The 19,789-nt window shown below is 46.8% G+C and overlaps 1 protein-coding gene across 4 annotated transcripts in view; it reads right to left on the bottom strand.

Annotated features, from left to right (window-relative positions):
* Window positions 1-14,083: 14,083 nt before the first annotated feature.
* The window catches only part of ST3GAL3 (ST3 beta-galactoside alpha-2,3-sialyltransferase 3), a 345,449-nt gene continuing 339,743 nt past the window's right edge, over window positions 14,084-19,789 (bottom strand). For all 4 annotated transcript variants that reach the window (XM_040360921.1, XM_040360919.1, XM_040360920.1 and 1 more), the window contains 2 exons: window positions 18,349-18,495; window positions 14,084-15,147 (listed from right to left, as the gene is read on the bottom strand). In XM_040360921.1, coding sequence (XP_040216855.1) covers window positions 15,058-15,147; window positions 18,349-18,495 — 237 coding nt within the window. In that variant the 3' untranslated portion in view covers window positions 14,084-15,057. The remainder of the gene's footprint in view (window positions 15,148-18,348; window positions 18,496-19,789) is intronic.

Raw genomic sequence — 19,789 nt, forward strand, 5'->3', positions numbered from 1 at the left:
TATCAAAGTAACTGAATGAAGAAAAGTCGGTTTGTATTGCACACTGTAGCCAATGAGCATTTGCCTTTCCGTATACTACTTCAGTGTTTCTCAACCTTTTTTCAGTCGAGGAACCCTTTAAAAATAATGGATGATCTCGAGGCACTCTTTAAAAACTATGGAGTGTCGAGGCACCCTTTAAAAACTATGGAGTGTCGAGGCACCCTTTAAAAACTATGGAGTGTCGAGGCACCCTTTAATAACTATGGAGTGTCGAGGCACCCTTTAATAACTATGGAGTGTCGAGGCACCCTTTAAAAATAATGGGCGATCTCAATACACCCTTTAAAAATTATGAACAGTGTCAAGGCACCCTTTAAATTATGAAGCGTCAAGCCACCCTTTAAAATTATGGAGTGTCTTTTTGATAAAAAAAATAAATAAAAATAATGGCGTGTTAAGGCACCCTCTAAAAATTATGGACCGTCTTGTGGCACCCTCTAGAAAATAATGGAGTGTCGAGGTACCCTTTAAAAATTATGGAAAGTCTTGAGTCACCCTCTAAAAATTATGGAGTGTCTATTTGATAAAAAAAAAAAAAAAATGATGGAGTGTCGAGGCACCCTTTAAAAATAATGAAGTGTTGAGCCACCCTTTAAAAATGATGGAGTGTCAAAGCACCCTTTAAAAATGATGGACAGGAAAGAGGCTCCCTTTACTAATTATGGAGTAGTCGAGGCACCCTTTAAAAATAATGGGCGATATCAAGACACCCTTTAAAAATTAAGGACAGCGTCGAGGCACCCTTTAGAGATTACGGAGTGTCTTTTTGATTAAAAAAAAAAAAAAAAAATTACGGAGTGTCAGGGCACCCTTTATTAATTATGGACCGTGTCGAGACACCCTTTAAAAATGATGGACCCTCTTGAGGCACCCTTTATTAATTCTGGAGTGGAGTGTCGAGGCACCCTTTAAAAATAATGGGCAATCTAAAGACACCCTTTATAAAATGATGGACAGCATTGAGGCACCCTTTAAAAATTATGGGGTGTCATGGCACCCTTTAATAATTATGGAGTGTCGTGGCACCCTTTAAAAATTATGGAGTGTCAAGGCACCCTTTAATAATCATGGAACGCCTTGAAGCACCCTTTAAAAATTATGGACCGTCTTGAGGCACCCTTTAAAAGTGATGGAGTGTCGAGGCACCCTTTAAAAATAATGGGCGATCTAAAGACACCCTTTAAAAATGATGGACAGCATTGAGGCACCCTTTAAAAATTATGAAGTGTTGAGCCACCCTTTAAAAATTATGGATGGTTTCGAGGCACCCTATAAAAATGATGGACCGTCTTGAGGCACCCTTTAAAAATGATAGAGGGTCAAAGCACCCTTTAAAAATTATGGACAGTATCGAGGCTCCCTTTACTAATTGTGGAGAAGTCGAGGCACCCTTTAAAAATAACAGGCGATATCAAGACACCCTTTAAAAATTATGGACAGCGTCGAGGCACCCTTTAAAAATTACGGAGTGTCTTTTTGATTAAAAAATAAAATAAAAATGATGGAGTGTCAGGGCACCCTTTAAAAATAATGGGCGATCTAAAGACACCCTTTAAAAATGATGGACCGTCTTGAGGCACCATTTAAAAATGATGGGCGATCTCGAAGCACCCTTCAAAAATCATGGGCAGTTTCGAGGCAGCAAATTCTAAAATGTTCAAACTATTCTAATAGTTTTACATAATGCAGCAGCAACATCCACAAGTCCAAGTAGGACACCCAACGTTAGAGGCGATTTATTGTTCCAAAGCAAATACACTTTTGCAAACTGGTGCTGACTAGTGTTCCAATGTTTCTCTTCTCCCTCCATCAGTCAGCTAATGTGACCCCAACGCTGATGGAAAGAGGGGCAGGGGAGGGTCAAACAAGGATGCTTTGCGGGTGACTGACATCCTCCTTATCAACTGATGATGCCTTTGGTTGCTAGGACGCCGGCGGCTAGAAGGTTGTATTGGAGCATAATGAAAACCTGTGTTAAATAAAAGGCATCCTTCATTCACACGCCGGCTTGTATAACATTGTTGGGCAGTTTTTAGGCATTTTGCCAGGGCGCCTCTAAAGACACCTAAAGGCACCCCAGGGCGCCTGGCCACTCTGGTTGAAAAACGCTGTACTACTTTTTTTTTTTTTTACAAAAGCTTAGCTTTTGATGACTTTCAACAGCTCTCGATGAGGTAGCTGCTCCGCTATGCACAAAACCCTGACCCAGAATGAGCTGGGTACAACCAGCCTGTTAGATTTTACACACAATTATTTCTAACGGCTGCTACAGTTGCAAAGCTGCAAAGCAGACTCATTTTTTTAATTCTTTTGCACACCGGTATCCTTCTAGTGAGCTCCCCTCCACCCCGAGTTGCTGTGAACGTCTCTCATTTTTCTGGCCGGGTGGCAGATCAGACACGACGACATACCAGCCATTAGCTTTGCTATAAACACGCTGGCAGTCAGGATAAACCTCATTTACCTATACATGAGATTTACATGAATTGTCTAAACAAGTGAGACTTGGTGACGCCAGAATCAGATGCTGGAAGGTATTGGTTTACACAGGGGAGAAACTCTGTGTATTTTATGTGTTAAAGTAATGAGCGCCGCACTGACAGTGCATAAATGACACAAGTGCTGATATCAGGCGGCATCCAATCTCCCTCCATAATAATGAGTGCCGACGTCGGGCTGCGTTAAGTCTTCCTCCATAATAATGAGTGCTGACGTCGGGCTGCTTTCAGTCTCCCTCCATAACGAGTGCTGACGTTGGGGCTGCGTTCAGTCTCCCTCCATAATAATGAGTGCTGACGTCGGGCTGCTTTCAGTCTCCCTCCATAACGAGTGCTGACGTTGGGGCTGCGTTCAGTCTCCCTCCATAATAATGAGTGCTGATGCCCCTGCATTCAGTCTCCCTCCAGAATAATGAGTGCCGACGTCGGGCTGCGTTCAGTTTTTCTCCATAATAACGAGTGCTGATGTTGGGGCTGCTTTCAGTCTCCCTCCATAATAATGAGTGCCGACGTTGGGGCTGCGTTCAGTCTCCCTCCATAATGAGTGCCAACGTCGAGCTGCGTTCAGTCTCCCTCCATAATGAGTGCTGACGTAGGGCTGCGTTAAGTCTCCCTCCATAATAATAGGTGCCGACGTTGGGCTGCGTTCAGTCTCCCTCCATAATAATGAGTGCTGACGTTGGGGCTGCGTTCAGTCTCCCTCCATAATAACGAGTGCCGACGTCAGGCGTTCAGTTTCTCTCCATAATAACGAGTGCTGATGTTGGGGCTGCTTTCAGTGTCCCTCCATAATAATGAGTGCCGACGTCAGGCGTTCAGTTTCTCTCCATAATAACGAGTGCTGATGTTGGGGCTGCTTTCAGTCTCCCTCCATAATAATGAGTGCCGGCGTCAGGCTGCGTTCAGTCTCCGTCCATAATAACGAGTGCCGACGTCGGGCTGCGTTCAGTCTTCCTCCATAATAATAGGTGCCGACGTTGGGCTGCGTTCAGTCTCCCTCCATAATAATGAGTGCTGACGTTGGGACTGCGTTCAGTCTCCCTCCATAATAATGAGTGCCGACGTCGGGCTGCGTTCAGTTTCTCTCCATAATAACGAGTGCTGATGTTGGGGCTGCTTTCAGTCTCCCTCCATAATAATGAGTGCTGACGTTGGGGCTGCGTTCAGTCTCCCTCCATAATAACTAGTGCCGACGTCGAGCTGCGTTTAGGCTTCCTCTATAATAATGTGCTGTCGTAGGGCTGCGTTAAGTCTCCCTCCATAACGAGTGATGACATTGGGGCTGCGTTCAGTCTCCCTCCATAATAATGAGTGCCGACGTTGGGGCTGCATTCAGTCTCCCTCCATAATAACGAGTGCCGACGTCGGGCTGCGGTTAGTCTCCCTCCATTATAACGAGTGCCGACGTCGGGCTGCGTTTAGTCTCCCTCCATAATAATAGGTGCCGACGTTGGGCTGCGTTCAGTCTCCCTCCATAATAATGAGTGCTGACGTCGGGCTGCATTCAGTTTCCCTCCATAATAACGAGTGCTGATGTTGGGGCTGCGTTCAGTCTCCCTCCATAATAACGAGTGCTGACGTTGGGGCTGCGTTCATTCTCCCTCCATAATAATGAGTGCCGACGTTGGGCTGCGTTCAGTTTCCCTCCATAATAAAGAGTGCTGATGTTGGGGTTGCGTTCAGTCTTCCTCCATAATGAGTGCCGACGTCGGGCTGCGTTCAGTCTCCCTCCATAATAATGAGTGCCGACGTCGGGCTGCGTTCAGTCTCCCTCCATAATAGGTGCCGACATTGGGCTGCGTTCAGTCTCCCTCCATAATAACGAGTGCTGACGTTGGGGCTGCGTTCAGTCTCTCTCCATAATAACGAGTGCTGACATTGGGGCTGCGTTCAGTCTCCCTCCATAATAATGAGTGCCGATGTCGGGGCGGCATCCAATCTCCCTCCATGATAATAAGTGCTCACGGGCTGCGCGCAGTCTTCCTCCATAATGAGCGCTGACGTCGCAGTCTCCCTCCATAATAATGAGTGCTGACGTCGGGTTGTGTTCCGTCTCCCTCCATAATAATGAGTGCCGACGTCAGGCTGCGTTCAGTCTCCCTCCATAATAATGAGTGCCGATGTCGGGGCGGCATCCAATCTCCCTCCATGATAATGAGTGCCGACGTCGAGCTGCGTTCAGGCTTCCTCTATAATAATGTGCTGACGTAGGGCTGCGTTAAGTCTCCCTCCATAACGAGTGCTGATGTTGGGGCTGCGTTCAGTCTCCCTCCATAATAATAGGAGCCAACGTCGGGCTGCGTTCAGTCTCCCTCCATAATAATGAGTGCTGACGTCGGGCTGCATTCAGTCTCCCTCCATAATAATGAGTTCCGATGTCGGGGTGGCATCCAATCTCCCTCCATGATAATGAGTGCTGACGTCGGGCTGCGCGCAGTCTCCCTCCATAATAATGAGTGCTGACGTCGGGCTGCATTCAGTTTCCCTCCATGATAACGAGTGCCAACATCGGGCTGCATTCAGTTTCCACTCCATTATAATGAGTGCCAACGTTGGGCTGCGTTCAGTCTCCCTCCATAATAATGAGTGCCTATGTCGGGGGGGCATCCAATCTTCCTCCATGATAATGAGTGGTGACGTCTGGCTTGCGTTCAGTCTCCCTCCATAATAATGAGTGGTGACGTCTGGCTTGCGTTCAGTCTCCCTCCATAATGAGTGCCGACGTCGGGCTGCGTTCAGTTTTCCACATAATTATGAGTGCCGACATTCAGGCTTCCTCTATAATAATCAGTGCCAACGCTAGGCTGCCTTCAGTCTTCTCCATAATAACGAATGCCGACGTCGGGCTGTGTGCAGTCTCCCTCCATAATAATGAGTGCCGACGTCAGGCTGCGTTCAGTCTCCCTCTATAATGAGTGCCGACATTCAGGCTTCCTCTATAATAATCAGTGCCAACGCTAGGCTGCCTTCAGTCTTCTCCATAATAACGAATGCCGACGTCGGGCTGTGTGCAGTCTCCCTCCATAATAATGAGTGCCGACGTCAGGCTGCGTTCAGTCTCCCTCTATAATGAGTGCTGACGTCAGGCTGTGTTCAGTCTCCCTCCATAATGAGTGCTGACGTCGGGCTGCGTTCCGTTTTCCCCATAATAATGAGTGCCGACATCGGGCTGCGTTCAGTCTCCCTCCATAATAAAAAGTGCTGACGTCGGGCTGCGTTCAGACTCCCTCCAGAATAATGAGCGATGACGTCGGGCTGTGTTCAGTCTTCCTCTATAACAATGAGGAGGACTCGGGGGTCCTCTTGCATTGCTGTGTGTGTGTGTGTGTGTAAGATGCCACCTGCCAACAATGGCCCCAGTCTTTGCCGCCATATCTGCTGCCAGTTTGCAATTTACAGCCGTGGCCAAATGTTTTTAGAATGACACAAATATTAATTTTCAAATTTTTATGATGAAGTCCCACTTTGCCATGAAAATAAACTTAACTCCCCCTCTTCCCTATCCCCTCTCCTTTCTCTTTTCTCCAACTCTCCTTTTCTTTTTTATCTTCCCTTTTACATCTATTTTTGCTTCTCTTCTTCTATTTTTAGTTATGGAAAAATAGCCACAGGATTGGGCTGCCTACTGTATCATTCGGATATTATGTTTTGTTACAAGTGTTGACAGAAAGATAATTATATTAGACATACCAGTTATTTTCAACTGTGTGAACTGACAACACCTCCGTATGCAGCTTAGATTGTTAGATGTCTTACTGATTGTAGATATGGTCCTCCTGGCCTGAGTCCACGTTGCTGCAAGCAGGCCCAGAAGCCTGTCTGGGGCCTACTAATCCTGAGGTGGTCTTTAGGTTGTCTTGCCTTTTTGGAAGAAGTTGAGCCAAGCTGAAGATATCCAGGGGAGGACCCTTGCTGGAGAGAGCCAGGATGAAGGCTGGTCTCTCAGGAGGGCCTGGTGACTCGGTTGGAGGACGCACCTATATCTAAACTATCCTTACAGTACTGCCAGGTCGGCTTAGGTTCTGGTACTGTGAAACTGTTCTACAAATCTAAATCAAGGTAACAAGCTCCTGGCTGCTAAGTCTGTGAGAGAGACTTGTCCAGGAGATCTACTGCCTGCTAAGTCCTGTGAGAGAGACTTGTCCAGGAGATCTACTGGCTGCTAAGTCCTTGTGAGAGAGACTTGTCCAGGAGATCTACTGGCTGCTAAGTCCTGTGAGAGAGACTTGTCCAGGAGATCTACTGGCTGCTAAGTCCTGTCCAGGAGTTCTACTGGCTGCAAAGTCCTGTGAGAGAGACTTGTCCAGGAGATCTACTGGCTGCAAAGTCCTGTGAGAGAGGTTTGTCCAGGAGTTCTACTGGCTGCTAAGTCCTGTGAGAGAGACTTGTCCAGGAGATCTACTGTCTGCTAAGTCCTGTGAGAGAGACTTGTCCAGGAGATCTACTGTCTGCTAAGTCCTGTGAGAGAGACTTGTCCAGGAGATCTACTGGCTGCTAAGTCCTGTGAGAGAGACTTGTCCAGGAGATCTACTGTCTGCTAAGTCCTATGAGAGAGACTTGTCCAGGAGATCTACTGGCTGCTAAGTCCTGTGAGAGAGACTTGTCCAGGAGATCTACTGGCTGCTAAGTCCTAAGAGAGAGACTTGTCCAGGAGATCTACTGTCTGCTAAGTCCTGTGAGAGAGACTTGTCCAGGAGATCTACTGGCTGCTAAGTCCTGTGAGAGAGACTTGTCCAGGAGATCTACTGGCTGCCAAGTCCTGTGAGAGAGACTTGTCCAGGAGATCTACTGGCTGCTAAGTCCTATGAGAGAGACTTGTCCAGGAGTTCTACTGGCTGCTAAGTCCTATGAGAGAGGCTTGTCCAGGAGTTCTACTGGCTGCTAAGTCCTATGAGAGAGACTTGTCCAGGAGATCTACTGGCTGCTAAGTCCTATGAGAGAGACTTGTCCAGGAGATCTACTGGCTGCTAAGTCCTGTGAGAGAGACTTGTCCAGGAGATCTACTGGCTGCTAAGTCCTGTGAGAGAGGCTTGTCCAGGAGTTCTACTGGCTGCAAAGTCCTGTAAAAGAGGCTTGTCCAGAAACTATATCGGTTGCTAGGTCTGTGTGAGAGGCCTATCCAGGTATCCAAGATCTTCTAAAAGAAAGCTGTTTTGTCTTTGGATTCAAGGAGTCTGTAAGTGATCTGCAAAAATAGTATCTGAAAGCTCCCCTAACCCTCTATCCCTATTACTGCTTTCAAGTTCTCCATTAAAGCATTGAAAATATACGGTATGGTATCAATGTTATTTCTGGGCTTTGCCCTCCTCAAGCTTTAATTTATATTTGAAAATGAACTTAATCCCATTAAAAAAAAACATTTTCACTGCATTTGTGAAGAAGGCTTCAGGGTGCCCAAGAAAGTCCAGGAAGCGCCAGAACTGTCTCCTACAATTGATTCAGCTGCGGGGATCAGGACACCACCATCGCAGAGCTTGCTCAGGAATGGTAGCAGGCGGGTGTGAGGACATCGACACACACAGTTAGGAGAAGACTTGGGAGGATGGTCTGGTGTCAAGAAGGGCAGCAAAGAAGCCACTTTTCTCCAGGAAAAATATTAGCGACAGACTGATATTCTGCAAAACGTACAAGGATTGAACTGCTGAGGTATAGTCATTTTCTCGAATGAATCCCTGTTTTTGAGTGTTTGGGGAATCCAGAAAAAAGCCTTGTCGGCAGAACAGGTGAGCGCTACCATCAGTCCTGTGTCATGCATCCTGAGACCATTCATGGGTGGGCATCCTGAGACCATTCATGGGTGGGCATCCTGAGACCATTCATGGGTGGGCATCCTGAAAGCATTCATGGGTGGGCATCCTGAAAGCATTCATGGGTGGGCATCCTGAGACCATTCATGGGTGGGCATCCTGAAAGCATTCATGGGTGGGCATCCTGAAAGCATTCATGGGTGGGCATCCTGAAAGCATTCATGGGTGGGCATCCTGAGACCATTCATGGGTGGGCATCCTGAGACCATTCATGGGTGGGATTGCTTCTCAGCCAAGGGAGTGGGGGGCTCACTCACAATTTTGCCATGAATAAAAATGGGTACAAAAACATCCTCCGAGAGCAACTTCTCCCAACCATACAAGAACAGTTTGGTGACTAACAATGTCTTTTCCAGCATGATGGAGCTCCTTGCCATAGAACAAAAGTGATAACTGAGTGGCTTGGGAAACACAACATCAACATTTTGGGTCCATGGTCAAGAAACTCCCCAGACCTTAATACCATTGAGAACTTGTGGTCAATCCTCAAGAGGCGGGTGAACAAAAAAATAAACTCCAAGCATTGATTATGCAAGAATGAGGGGCAGCCATCAGTCAGGATGTGGTCCAGAAGTTGATTGACAGCATGCCGGGGAGAATTGCAGAGGTCTAGAAAAAGGAGGGTCAACACTGCAAATATTGACTGGCTCTCTACCCCCCTCCTCCTGAATCACACTGCTGTCTTATATGCAGAATGCTCTGGCGCTCTACCCTCCTCCTCCTGGATCAGACTGCTGTCTTATACACACAATGTTTCGGCTCTCTACACACCTCCCCCTGGATCACACTGCTGTCTTATACACACAAAGCTCCGGCTCTCTGCCCCCTCCCCCTGGATCACACTGCTGTCTTATACACACAAAGTTTTGGCTCTCTACACCCCTCCTTCTGGATCACACTGCTGTCTTATACACACAATGTTTTGGCTCTCTACACCCCTCCTTCTGGATCACACTGCTGTCTTATACACACAAAGCTCCGGCTCTCTGCCCCTTCCCCTGGATCACTCTGGGGGGAGGAGCTCTGTGCTCCTCCCCACAGTCTGTGATCAACGCTGCCATTGGAAGTCCCCTCCTTCACCTCAGGCTCTCTGCACTACACCTGGCACCCCTCTCTGAGTTCACAGGAGCTGGAACTACAGAGGAGACATGGGGTATGAAGCATTGAGAACAACACTGGAAACAACATTGAGCAAAATACATCCGCCACAATGTTGGTCTTCGGCAGAACCCCTAGGGACCACTAACATTTTCTCGTGGACCATCAGTGCTCCAAGGTTGGCGACCGCTGGTCTAAATGACTTTTTACAAGTATTAGGAGCATCTGAACTCCAGGCAGATATAAAGACACAAATGAAGGCATTACATTATGACATATATTAATGATTGCAGGTGTGTACGTACCTGAATTTGACTTGGTATCAACAGCCTCTTGCAGTTCCTGTACAGCAAAGCTCAGACTAAAATAGTCATCTCACAAGGAAATTTCTTTCAAAATGTTAACTGAACAGAAACGCCAAATGCAGCCAACATGTTTTGGGGGTAGGCCACCCACTTCTTCAGGGCATTTTCTGGAAAAACCTAGAAGTTTGCTAAAACTGGTCTGAATGTCAGTTCTGTCTGAAATAAGGGCAGTCGACTGAATCTTTGCTGCCCTAATCGTGGTCAGGTTTCGCTGACATTATTTAAATCCTGAAGAGGGTGGAGCACTGTCCACTGAAACGCGTTGCCTGTATTTAAAATACATGTTTTCAATGAAGAACAAGCAAGATGAAGGTTTTTTCGAGACACAACTAACACCATATCCAGAATTTGATCTTCTGATATTCCTCTATCGTGATCCAAGAGGGAGTGGTCTAGGATCTAAACCAGTTAAGGAAAGTGGAAAAATATCGCAGGACCCGTAGGGCTGTCTCACTGGTATTGCTATAGAGTATTGATGTAAATGATCTGTTTCCTGGGCAGGTGGCCTCCACACCCCAGAGGATCTCCACCGTCTCCTTGGCTTGTAGTATAATGTTACAAAATGGAAACACACAACCACAACACTGCTAAGAGGTCCACACAGATCCAACTTTATTCTAATAAGTCAGGGGGATAATCCAAAAATTACCAACACGTTTTCGGAGGCCAATAATGCCCCCTTCATTATGGCTAGGGAAAAAAAACATACACACATCTCCATACCAATCTGGTGTCAATCCAATATCCCCTTCTCAGCATCATATTTAAAATACCCCAAGGAGGCAATACTTTATTGATATCGGATTGATACAGAGATGTTCTTTTTTTCTAGCCCTGATGAAAGGGGTTCTCTTGGACCCCAAAAAACATTGGGTACCTTTTGGATAGTCCCCCTGACTTTTATTGGTATAAAGTTGTATCTGGACCTCTTAGCACTTCAATTTACATTTTTTGCAGACCGTGGAGCCTCTGAGATATAGAAGCCACCGGCCCAGGAAACAGATCATATACACAGTTGGTAAGGTTGAATAAAGACACCAGTCCATCCAGTTCAACTTGAAGCCAATTAGAGCCTCGGGCCTTGAAATTCAGGTGCCCTGCATGAAGATTAGGGTCTGGATACACAGATTAGAGGGGCGGCGCCCCTGCGCCCTGTATGGATGGGCCGCCACTGGTCATTATGTTTTTTCTATATCTTGAAAAAAACTCTTACGCCGCGTACACACAACCTTTTTTCGGGTTCTAAAAAATGACGTTTTTCAGGCTCTAGAAAAAACAATGTTTTTTTCAACCCGATCATTAAAACGGCCTTGCCTACACACGATCGTGAAAAAAAAATGCTCTAGCAAAGCGCAGTGACGTACAACGGCACTATAAAGGGGAAGTTCCATGCAGATGGCGCCATCCTTTGGGCTGCTTTAGCCGATTTTGTGTTAGTAAAAGACGATTTGCGCTTTTCAGTCTGTTACAGCGTGATGAATGTGCTTACTCCATTATAAACGGTAGTTTTACCAGAACGAGCGCTCCCGTCTCATAACTTGCTTCTGAGCATGCAGGGATTTTTCACGTCGTTAATGCCCACACACGACCATTTTTTACAACCTTAAAAACGACAACGTTAAAAACGTTGTGAAAAAATAGAGCATGTTCGAAATTTTTAATGGCCATTTTTTAGATTGTGAAAAATGCTCTGGAGCCCACAAACGATCGTTTTTAATGACATAAAAAAAAACTTACTTTTTTAGAACCCGAAAAACGGTCGTGTGTCTGCGGCATCAGAAGTTCTTAGCGTCCTTATGTTTCAAGCCCTGATGAAGGAGGCACTCTGGGACCTTTGAGATGCGTTGGAAACTTTTTGGATTGTCCCCTTGACTTTTACTGGAATAAAGTTGTATCTGGACCTGTTAGAAGTTCTTGACGCTTTAATTTCCATTTTTGTTGCATAGGACCAAAGCCAGGTCCACAACTTTCATTGCTGGTTCATCTCTTCCAAGGATAACACCCTCCTCTTCTGTATTTACACCAGATCCTATCCTCATTCGTATTGATCCTGTACAACCATGTGTCTACCAGATCCCGAAGTTAAAATTATTGTAAACCTAGGATTTTTTTTATTAAATATCAAACCTGTTGTACTAACCTGCTCTGTATAATGGTATTGCACAGTGCAGCCCCCGATCCTCCTCTTCTCAGGTCCCCCTGCGGGCCCTCCTGGCTCCTCCCTTCTGACAAGTGCCCTCATAGCAAGTCGCTTGCTATGGGGGCACTCGTGCGTACGTACTCACTCCCCAGCCCCGCCATGGACACACAGAGCACAACTCGGCCCGCTCCATCTCTCCTCACTGGCCAATGGCTCCTGCAGCTGTCTCTGAGCCAATGAGGAGAGAGAGAGAGAGTCGAGAGAGCTGCTACTCTCTTGTGCACAGCGCTGGATGAAGATTGGGCTCAGGTAAGTATACCACTACAAACTGCTATATTGTCAAAAGTTTTGGGATGCCTGCCTTTACACACACACATGGACTTTAATGACATTCCTGTTTTAGTCCGGAGGGTTCAATATTGAGTTGGCCCCGCCCTTTGCAGCTATAACGGCTTCAACTCTTCTGGGAAGGCTGTCCACAAGGTTTAGGAGGGTGTCTATGGGAATGTTTGACCATTCTTCCAAAAGCGCATTTGTGAGGTCAGGCACTAAAGTTGGACGAGAAGGCCTGGCTCACCGTCTCCACCTTAACTTATCCCAAAGGTGTTCTATGGGGTTGAAGTCAGGACTCTGTGCAGGCCAGTCAAGTTCCTCCACCCCAAACTCGCTTATCCATGTCTTTATGGACCTTGCTTTGTGCACTGGTGCAAAGTCATGTTGGAACAGGAAGGGGCTGTCCCCAAACTGTTGCCACAAAGTTGGGAGCATGAAATTGTCCAAAATGTCTTGGTATGCTGACAACTTAAGAGTTCCCTTCACTGGAACTAAGGGGCCAAGGCCGACCCCTGAAAAATAACCCCACACCATAATTCCCCCTCCACTCCACATCATAATCCTCCCTCCACCAAATGATTTGGACCAGTGCGCGCAAAGCAAGGTCCATAAAGAAATGGATGAGCGAGTCTGGGGTGGGGGAACTTGACTGGCCTGCACACAGTCCTGACCTCAACCTGACAGGGGATGAATTAGAGCAGAGACTGTGAGCCAGGCCTTCCCGTTCAACATCAGTGCCTGACCTCACAAATGCTCTTCTGGAAGAATGGTCAAACATTCCCATAGACACCCTCCTAAACCTTGTGGACATCCTTCCCAGAAAAGTTGATGCTATTTATAGCTGCAAAGGGCGGAGCCAACTCAATATTGAACCCTACGGACTAAGACTGGGGTGTCATTAAAGTTCATGACCCGGATTCACAAAGCACTTGCGCCGACGTATCTCGAGATACGCCTCATAAGTGCAAATATGCGCCGTCGTATGTATGCGCCGGACTCTGAAACTAAGATACGCCTGAAAATAGGCTTCATCCAAACTGACGTAACTTGCCTACGCCGGCGTAGAGTGGGCGCATATTTGGACGTATTTGGCGCTCCCATTCATTTTCTATTCACATATGCAAATGAGGGAGATACGCCGATTCACGAACGTCCGTCCGTCCGACGCAGTGCACGTAAAGTCATACGTCCGGAGTAAAGTTATGCCCCATAAAGGAGGTGTAACTCGGCAGCATCCATGCAAAGGGCTGCACCAGGGAACACAAGCCGACGTATTTTACGTAGGACGTGAATATGACTAGGCGTAGGTTATGTTCACGCCGTAGGCAGTGATCCGACGTATCTTAGGCAGTTGTTCCGACGTGATTGTGAGCATGCGCACTGAGATGCGCCCACGGGACGCCGCATGCGCAGTTGGCGATACGTATCTGTCTGGCGCTCGGCCCATCATTTGCATGGGGTCACGCCTCATTAGCATGGCTCACGCCCACTTCCACTTACGCCTGAGAAACCCAGCGCAGGTTTGGGAGGAAGTGCTTTGTGAATTCAGTGCTTGCCTCTCTGAGCTGCGTCGGCGTAAAGGAGATACGCTACGGCGGCATAAATATGCGCCAGTGTCTGTGAATCTGGGCCCATGAGTGTGTAAAGGCAGGCGTCCCAATACTTATGACAATATAGTGTAAGTTATGTGAGCACAACTGCCCTTCATCTTGTTTTTCAAGTAATCTAAAACCCTCAGGAAATGAAAACAAATCACCAACGATGACATCACAGTGCTAAAGATAAAAGGCGGACACAATGTAGCGTTTCTGGCACAGAATGGAGTTTAATGATGCGTCCAATTCCAGGAATTACCCTTTGACAGTCCTGGAATGAGGACCGATATACAGGTGATGAAAGTCTAGTGCTGGCCGAGGAGTCATTACTGATATGAAATGTATTGCTGATGTGTCTGGGAGTCATATGTCTGTGGCGGAGGAGCCGCTCTGTGCTCAGATCACGCTGCCAGCCTGTAGCTGGGTAAGAGAGGCCATGACACCACGTCCCACCAACCACCCCCCCCCCCCCGAGGCCGACAGTTCTACTTCTTGTAGGTGCAAAGGATTCAAACACTGTTCAACGGCGCAATTCTAACACTGACTGAATGATCGTACAGTATACAAGTTTCCCCTCCCCCCCCTCCCTCCCTCAATCCCAATCGAACATAACAATAAACTCAAAAGACAGACATATATAGATAGACCAATATTTGCCCATCTACGTTATTAGCAGCACCAACAATGCCCCCGACCCTGGACGGTGATAAGTTAAAGTCTGCACCAAGCAGCCAGAGAGATATGTCACAATGCAGACGGATTAGTGTAATTTCCCCGCCATATCTCCACCCCCTGCGCACAGCGATCCCATGCTTGTACCTAAAAATAATACTTTATACATTCATGATGTACCGCCCCCGCACCTCGCATACCTAATCCCGAGGTACGTTTGGCACGGTGAATCCTGTACGCATTATAAGTGTTCTTCATTCAAAGTTCTAACTACTTTAAAAAAAAATCAGTTCTTTGAGAATAGTGTGTTTGCAGGTCGCCATAATCAAAAACTCTTCCTCCTTGTATGGCAGCCGAGTCCGTGAGCCGCCCCACCCCTCCCCCCGCCATGGAAATCCAGGGACGCTCTCTAATGGCATGCAAGCCTTTCGGCGCTTCCTCTGGAGGGTTACGGGAGTTCCGCGCTGGCAATGGTTAGTGTTTTCGGTGAACGTCCCTTCGCTTCCATCAGATGCCGCTAGTGAGGTCATTAATTACACGCCATTTCACCAGTTTCCGTAAGAATTCCTTCTCCTTCTGAATATTATGCGTCCAAGACTAAGAAAAGAGCAGAAAAACGCATGTTACACGTGAACAGACAGACATGTAGAAATAAAAATATCAACCTGTTGTCGCCCATGTTTCGTATTTGCCTTGCTTCTTCAGGATTCAATCCAAGTGATTGGAAGAAGCAAGACAAATGTGAAACGCGTTGATCCACCACACTGTCTTTGAATAATGAACAAGCTACTAGTTGTGTTGTACTAGATATGGCGATCTCAATGTTTCATGTTTTTAAGGATGTTTTAATTTTATACTATAGCTATTGTTTTTATGGATATAGGTCTACTTTGAGGCACATTGAAAGTCCCTTCGTTACATTCTCCACCATGACAACTGTGGGGTTTGAGAAAGGATATTAGGGTTGTCCCGATACCGATACTAGTTATCGGTATCGGTACCGATACCGAGCATTTGCACGAGTACTTGTACTCGTGCAAATGCTCCGATGCTTCACCCGATACATGGGCAGCCAGGGTAATCAGTGCGGTGGGAGAGTTACAAACACCGATCACCCTGTATAGGTTTCAAAGTCTGACAGCCGGTCTGTTTCTTTGCGCCCCCCGTGGCATTCAGCAGCTTGAAATCAGAGCTGATCGGTGCTTGTAACTCTCCTACACACGATTCTGCTGCTGTCCCTCTCTATGCCCCCCTCCGTTCTCCGTTTCCCCCTCCATACTGATCTGTGTCCCCCTCCGTGCTGCTCTGTGTCCCCTTCCGTGCTGCTCCGTGTCCCCCTCTCTTCTGCTTCGTGTCCCCCTCCATACTGCTGTCCCCCTCTCTTCTCCTCCATGCTGCGCCATGTCTCCCTCCGTGCTGCTCTGTGTCCCCTTCCGTGCTGCTCCGTGTCCCCCTCTCTTCTCCTCTGTGTCCCCCTTCATACTGCTGTCCCCCTCTCTTCTCCTCTGTGTCCCCCTTCATACTGCTGTCCCCCTCTCTTCTCCTCTGTGTCCCCCTTCATACTGCTGTCCCCCTCTCTTCTCCTCTGTGTCCCCCTCCATACTGCTGTCCCCCTCTCTTCTCCTCCGTGTCCCCCTCCGTGCTGATCCATGACCCCCTTTCATGCTGCGCCGTGTCCCCCTCCGTGCTGCTCCGTGTCCCCCTCTCTTCTGCTTAGTGTCCCCCTCCATACTGCTGTCCCCCTCTCTTCTCCTCCATGTCCCCCTCCATACTGCTGTCCCCCTCTCTTCTCCTCCGTGTCCCCCTCCGTGCTGATCCATGACCCCCTTCCATGCTGCGCCGTGTCCCCCTCCGTGCTGCTCCGTGTCCCCCTCGATCTGTCAGGATGGAGAGCGGGGGTAGGAGCCGGTAAATCGTCTCCTTACGGTTTGGAATGTACAGTGCTGCTGTCCCCCTTGGGACAAGCCTAAAGGATATATTAGCATTGATGAGTTTGGGATGGTGCCATAAGAGACATGAATAGGATGGTTTCACCCATGATATAATATGGAAATGATGCTTAGAGATGCTGAGGGAGCCTGCTGCTGGGTGAAAAGGCTGACTGCTAACAGAACACTAAAAGGTACAAGAGCTGCCTGTTTGTTTTAGGGATCCCATCAGGGGGACCATGTTGGCCAGGCATGGACTTACGTTTACGTAATGACTGGGACGAGCAGATGTTCTGTTTGTTCTATGGACTTGCTGTACAAAGTTCTCCTGATATAAACTGAGTTTGCTGCATTGCTGAATAAAAGTGCAGAAGAAACCTGCATGGACTTTTCCAGGGTGTGCATGATTTACTGCTGCCAATACTAGTTTAAAAATATATGTAACTAAAATACAGTGGAACCTCGGATTACGAGTATAATCTGTTCCAGGAGAATGCTCGTAATCCAAAGCACTTGCATATCAAAGCAAGTTTCCCCATAGAAGTCAATAGAAACTAAAATAATTTGTTCCGCATTGACTTCAATTGCATGCAATACCGCATGTGGCCATCAGCTTGTTGACTTGCCGTTTGCTCTGACCAACTGTCCTACCTCTTAGTCCTCTGTCGCCCCTGTCTGTGACATAAGGAGTCAATCAAACTCTGTGACAAAACCATTTGCCACATTTTACAGATGGTCCCTGTGTGTTACATAGTTTGTAAGGTTGCATAAAGGCACTAGTCGATCCAGTTCAACCTGTGAGGGGGTATGTGTATTTTGGTCTCTACCACTTCCCATATCCCTGTATATACTGTTCAATAAGTTGCCCAACTAAAAGGTTTCGAAATGATCAACGCTACCACTAATTGTGGAAGGGAGTTCCACATTCTTGATGCTCCAACAGTAAAAAAAAAAGTCCCTACGCAGTTTTAGCTTAAACCGCTTCTTATCCAACTTCATAGAGTGGCCACGTGTCTTCTTGAGCAACCCAAGACTGAATAGTTACCTCTCTATGCTGAAATCACCATTTAGATATTTGTATATTGCTATTCAATCTCCTCTTAAGTGTCTCTTCTCCAGGGAGAATAAGTTTAATGTTTGCAGCTGTTCCTCATAACGGAGGTCCTCCAGCCCCCTTTTTAGCGTTGTTGCCCTTCACCGAACTCTCTCCAGTTTCAGCACATCCTTCCTGAGGATTGGTGACCAGATCTGGATGGCAGACCCAATATGTGGCTGTACCAGAGTTCTGTAAAGTGGTAGAACTATAGTTTTATCTCTTGAGTGCATACCCTTTTTTTTTATGCATGCTAATATTCTAGTGCTGCAGCCTGGCATTGGGAGTTTTATAAGAATAGTCACCCAAGGAGCTCTCCCTTACCACCGCCTGCCTCAGGGCTGCACTCTGCCTAACGCATAAGTGTATTCAAGGAAATGCCCCCCAATATCTATGCGACAAACTAAAAGCTCACAAACCCAATCGTGTTCTACGATCCACCAACCAAAATCTACTCCAGATACCCAAAGCCAAATACAAGTCCAAAGGAGAATGTAGATTTGCAGTCCAAGGACCTAGACTATGGAACGCTCTACCAACCACCATCCGATTGGAGGTGAACCACTTGGCCTTCAGAAGAAAGATCAAAACCCATCTCTTCTGAGGTCAAAAAGTTTTACTCAGGGAGTGGTTGCTAAGCGCCCAGAGGCGATTCAGTTCGCATGTGTTGCGCTATATAAGTTTTTCACTCACTCACTCACTCACTCACTCAGGGCTGCAATACATGGGCCAAACAGTACAGGCAATGCCTTAAATTCTAAGCACTTCTCTTGTTACCTCTTTAATGGCAGCCATCTTGATTGTCTCGTAGTAATGCAAAGGGGCGTTAGGGAGGTTCATGTCGTACCCAAACCCAGCCACAGCTACCTCGTCACAATTGTGAAGCGCCATCGTAATGGCCACGCTGCCCAGGGTAGGAATGTTCTGCGGATTGAATAGAGAATTAAGTAAGGAGCCATGTAACAAAAAGTGTAAACAGACATTGCATATTTCAGTGAGCATTATGCACCACATGCCAGGGATTTGTGGGGCGTGGAGCCAGGGGGGTGGCAAAATTAGGTTTCACATGGGGTGTCAAAAATCCTTGTACCAGCCCTGTCAATGCTGCATCAATCTAGAGGAGTATAATTTTTTAGGAAACACATAGGGCCTAATCCTCAAAAAAATGGCGCAACGTAACTTTTTCCATTTAAGTTACACCGCCGCAAAATCTCTAACTAAGTGCCCGATCCACAAAGCACTTACCTAGAAATTTTGAGCGGTGTAACTTAAATCGGGCCGGCGCAAGGCGTTCCTCTTCTCCAGGGGGCGATTACCATTTAAATGAGGCGCGCTCCCGCGCCGGCCGTACTACGCATGCTCGTGACGTCATTTTCCCGACGTGCATAGCGCGAAATTACGTTACGTCGGGCTTTGTGGATTGCGACGGGACAATAAAGTTGCGTCGGGTAAAAAAAAAGATACGGCGCCAAAAAAAAAAATCTAATTTAAAAAAAATCGCGTCGCGAGCAAGAAAGGTCTGTTTTTACAAGGTGTAAACAGTTTACACCTTGTAAAAGCAGCCCTAATTTTGCGTTTGCAAAATTAAACTTACGGAGAAAAAACGAAGCTGAAAAGCTTTGTGGATCTCCGCAAGTCCTAATTTGCATAACCGAGGCGGCATTTCGACGCGAAATGCCCCCAGCGGCGGATGCGGTACTGCATCCTAAGATCCGGCAGTGTAATTCAATTACACATGCCGGATCTTTGTCCTAACTATGGAAAACTGATTCTGTGGATCAGTTCCATAGTTAGGAACAGGGATACGACGGAGTAACAGCAGTTACTCCGTCGTATCTCTTTTGAGGATTTGGCCCATACTTCTTTAATATATTGACACAATAGCCCAAACAGTAGGTCTAGATAATACATCTTATCGGCCTATATTGCATACACATTTTACTATATTTCAATATCCAAGTGTTTAGCATAAAAGATTATTAAACAGCCAAAGAATATTTGGAAATAGGGAAAAATAGGTCAAATGTGTTGAACACTCTAAAAGCATTTCAAGTTCCATTCTGTAATGTCAGATAACACATTGGATTGAATGTTCAGAGAGGAAAAGGAAAGTATCATTAGAGGAAAAAATTATGTGATTCACAAAGATTCCTAACAGGAGAAAGAATTAATATAGAGTTACAGAACCATAGGAGAAAAAAAAGGAGAAAACGTCCAT

This window comes from Rana temporaria, chromosome 7 (genome assembly GCF_905171775.1).
Source record: "Rana temporaria chromosome 7, aRanTem1.1, whole genome shotgun sequence".
Classification (NCBI taxonomy): Eukaryota; Metazoa; Chordata; class Amphibia; order Anura; family Ranidae; genus Rana; species Rana temporaria.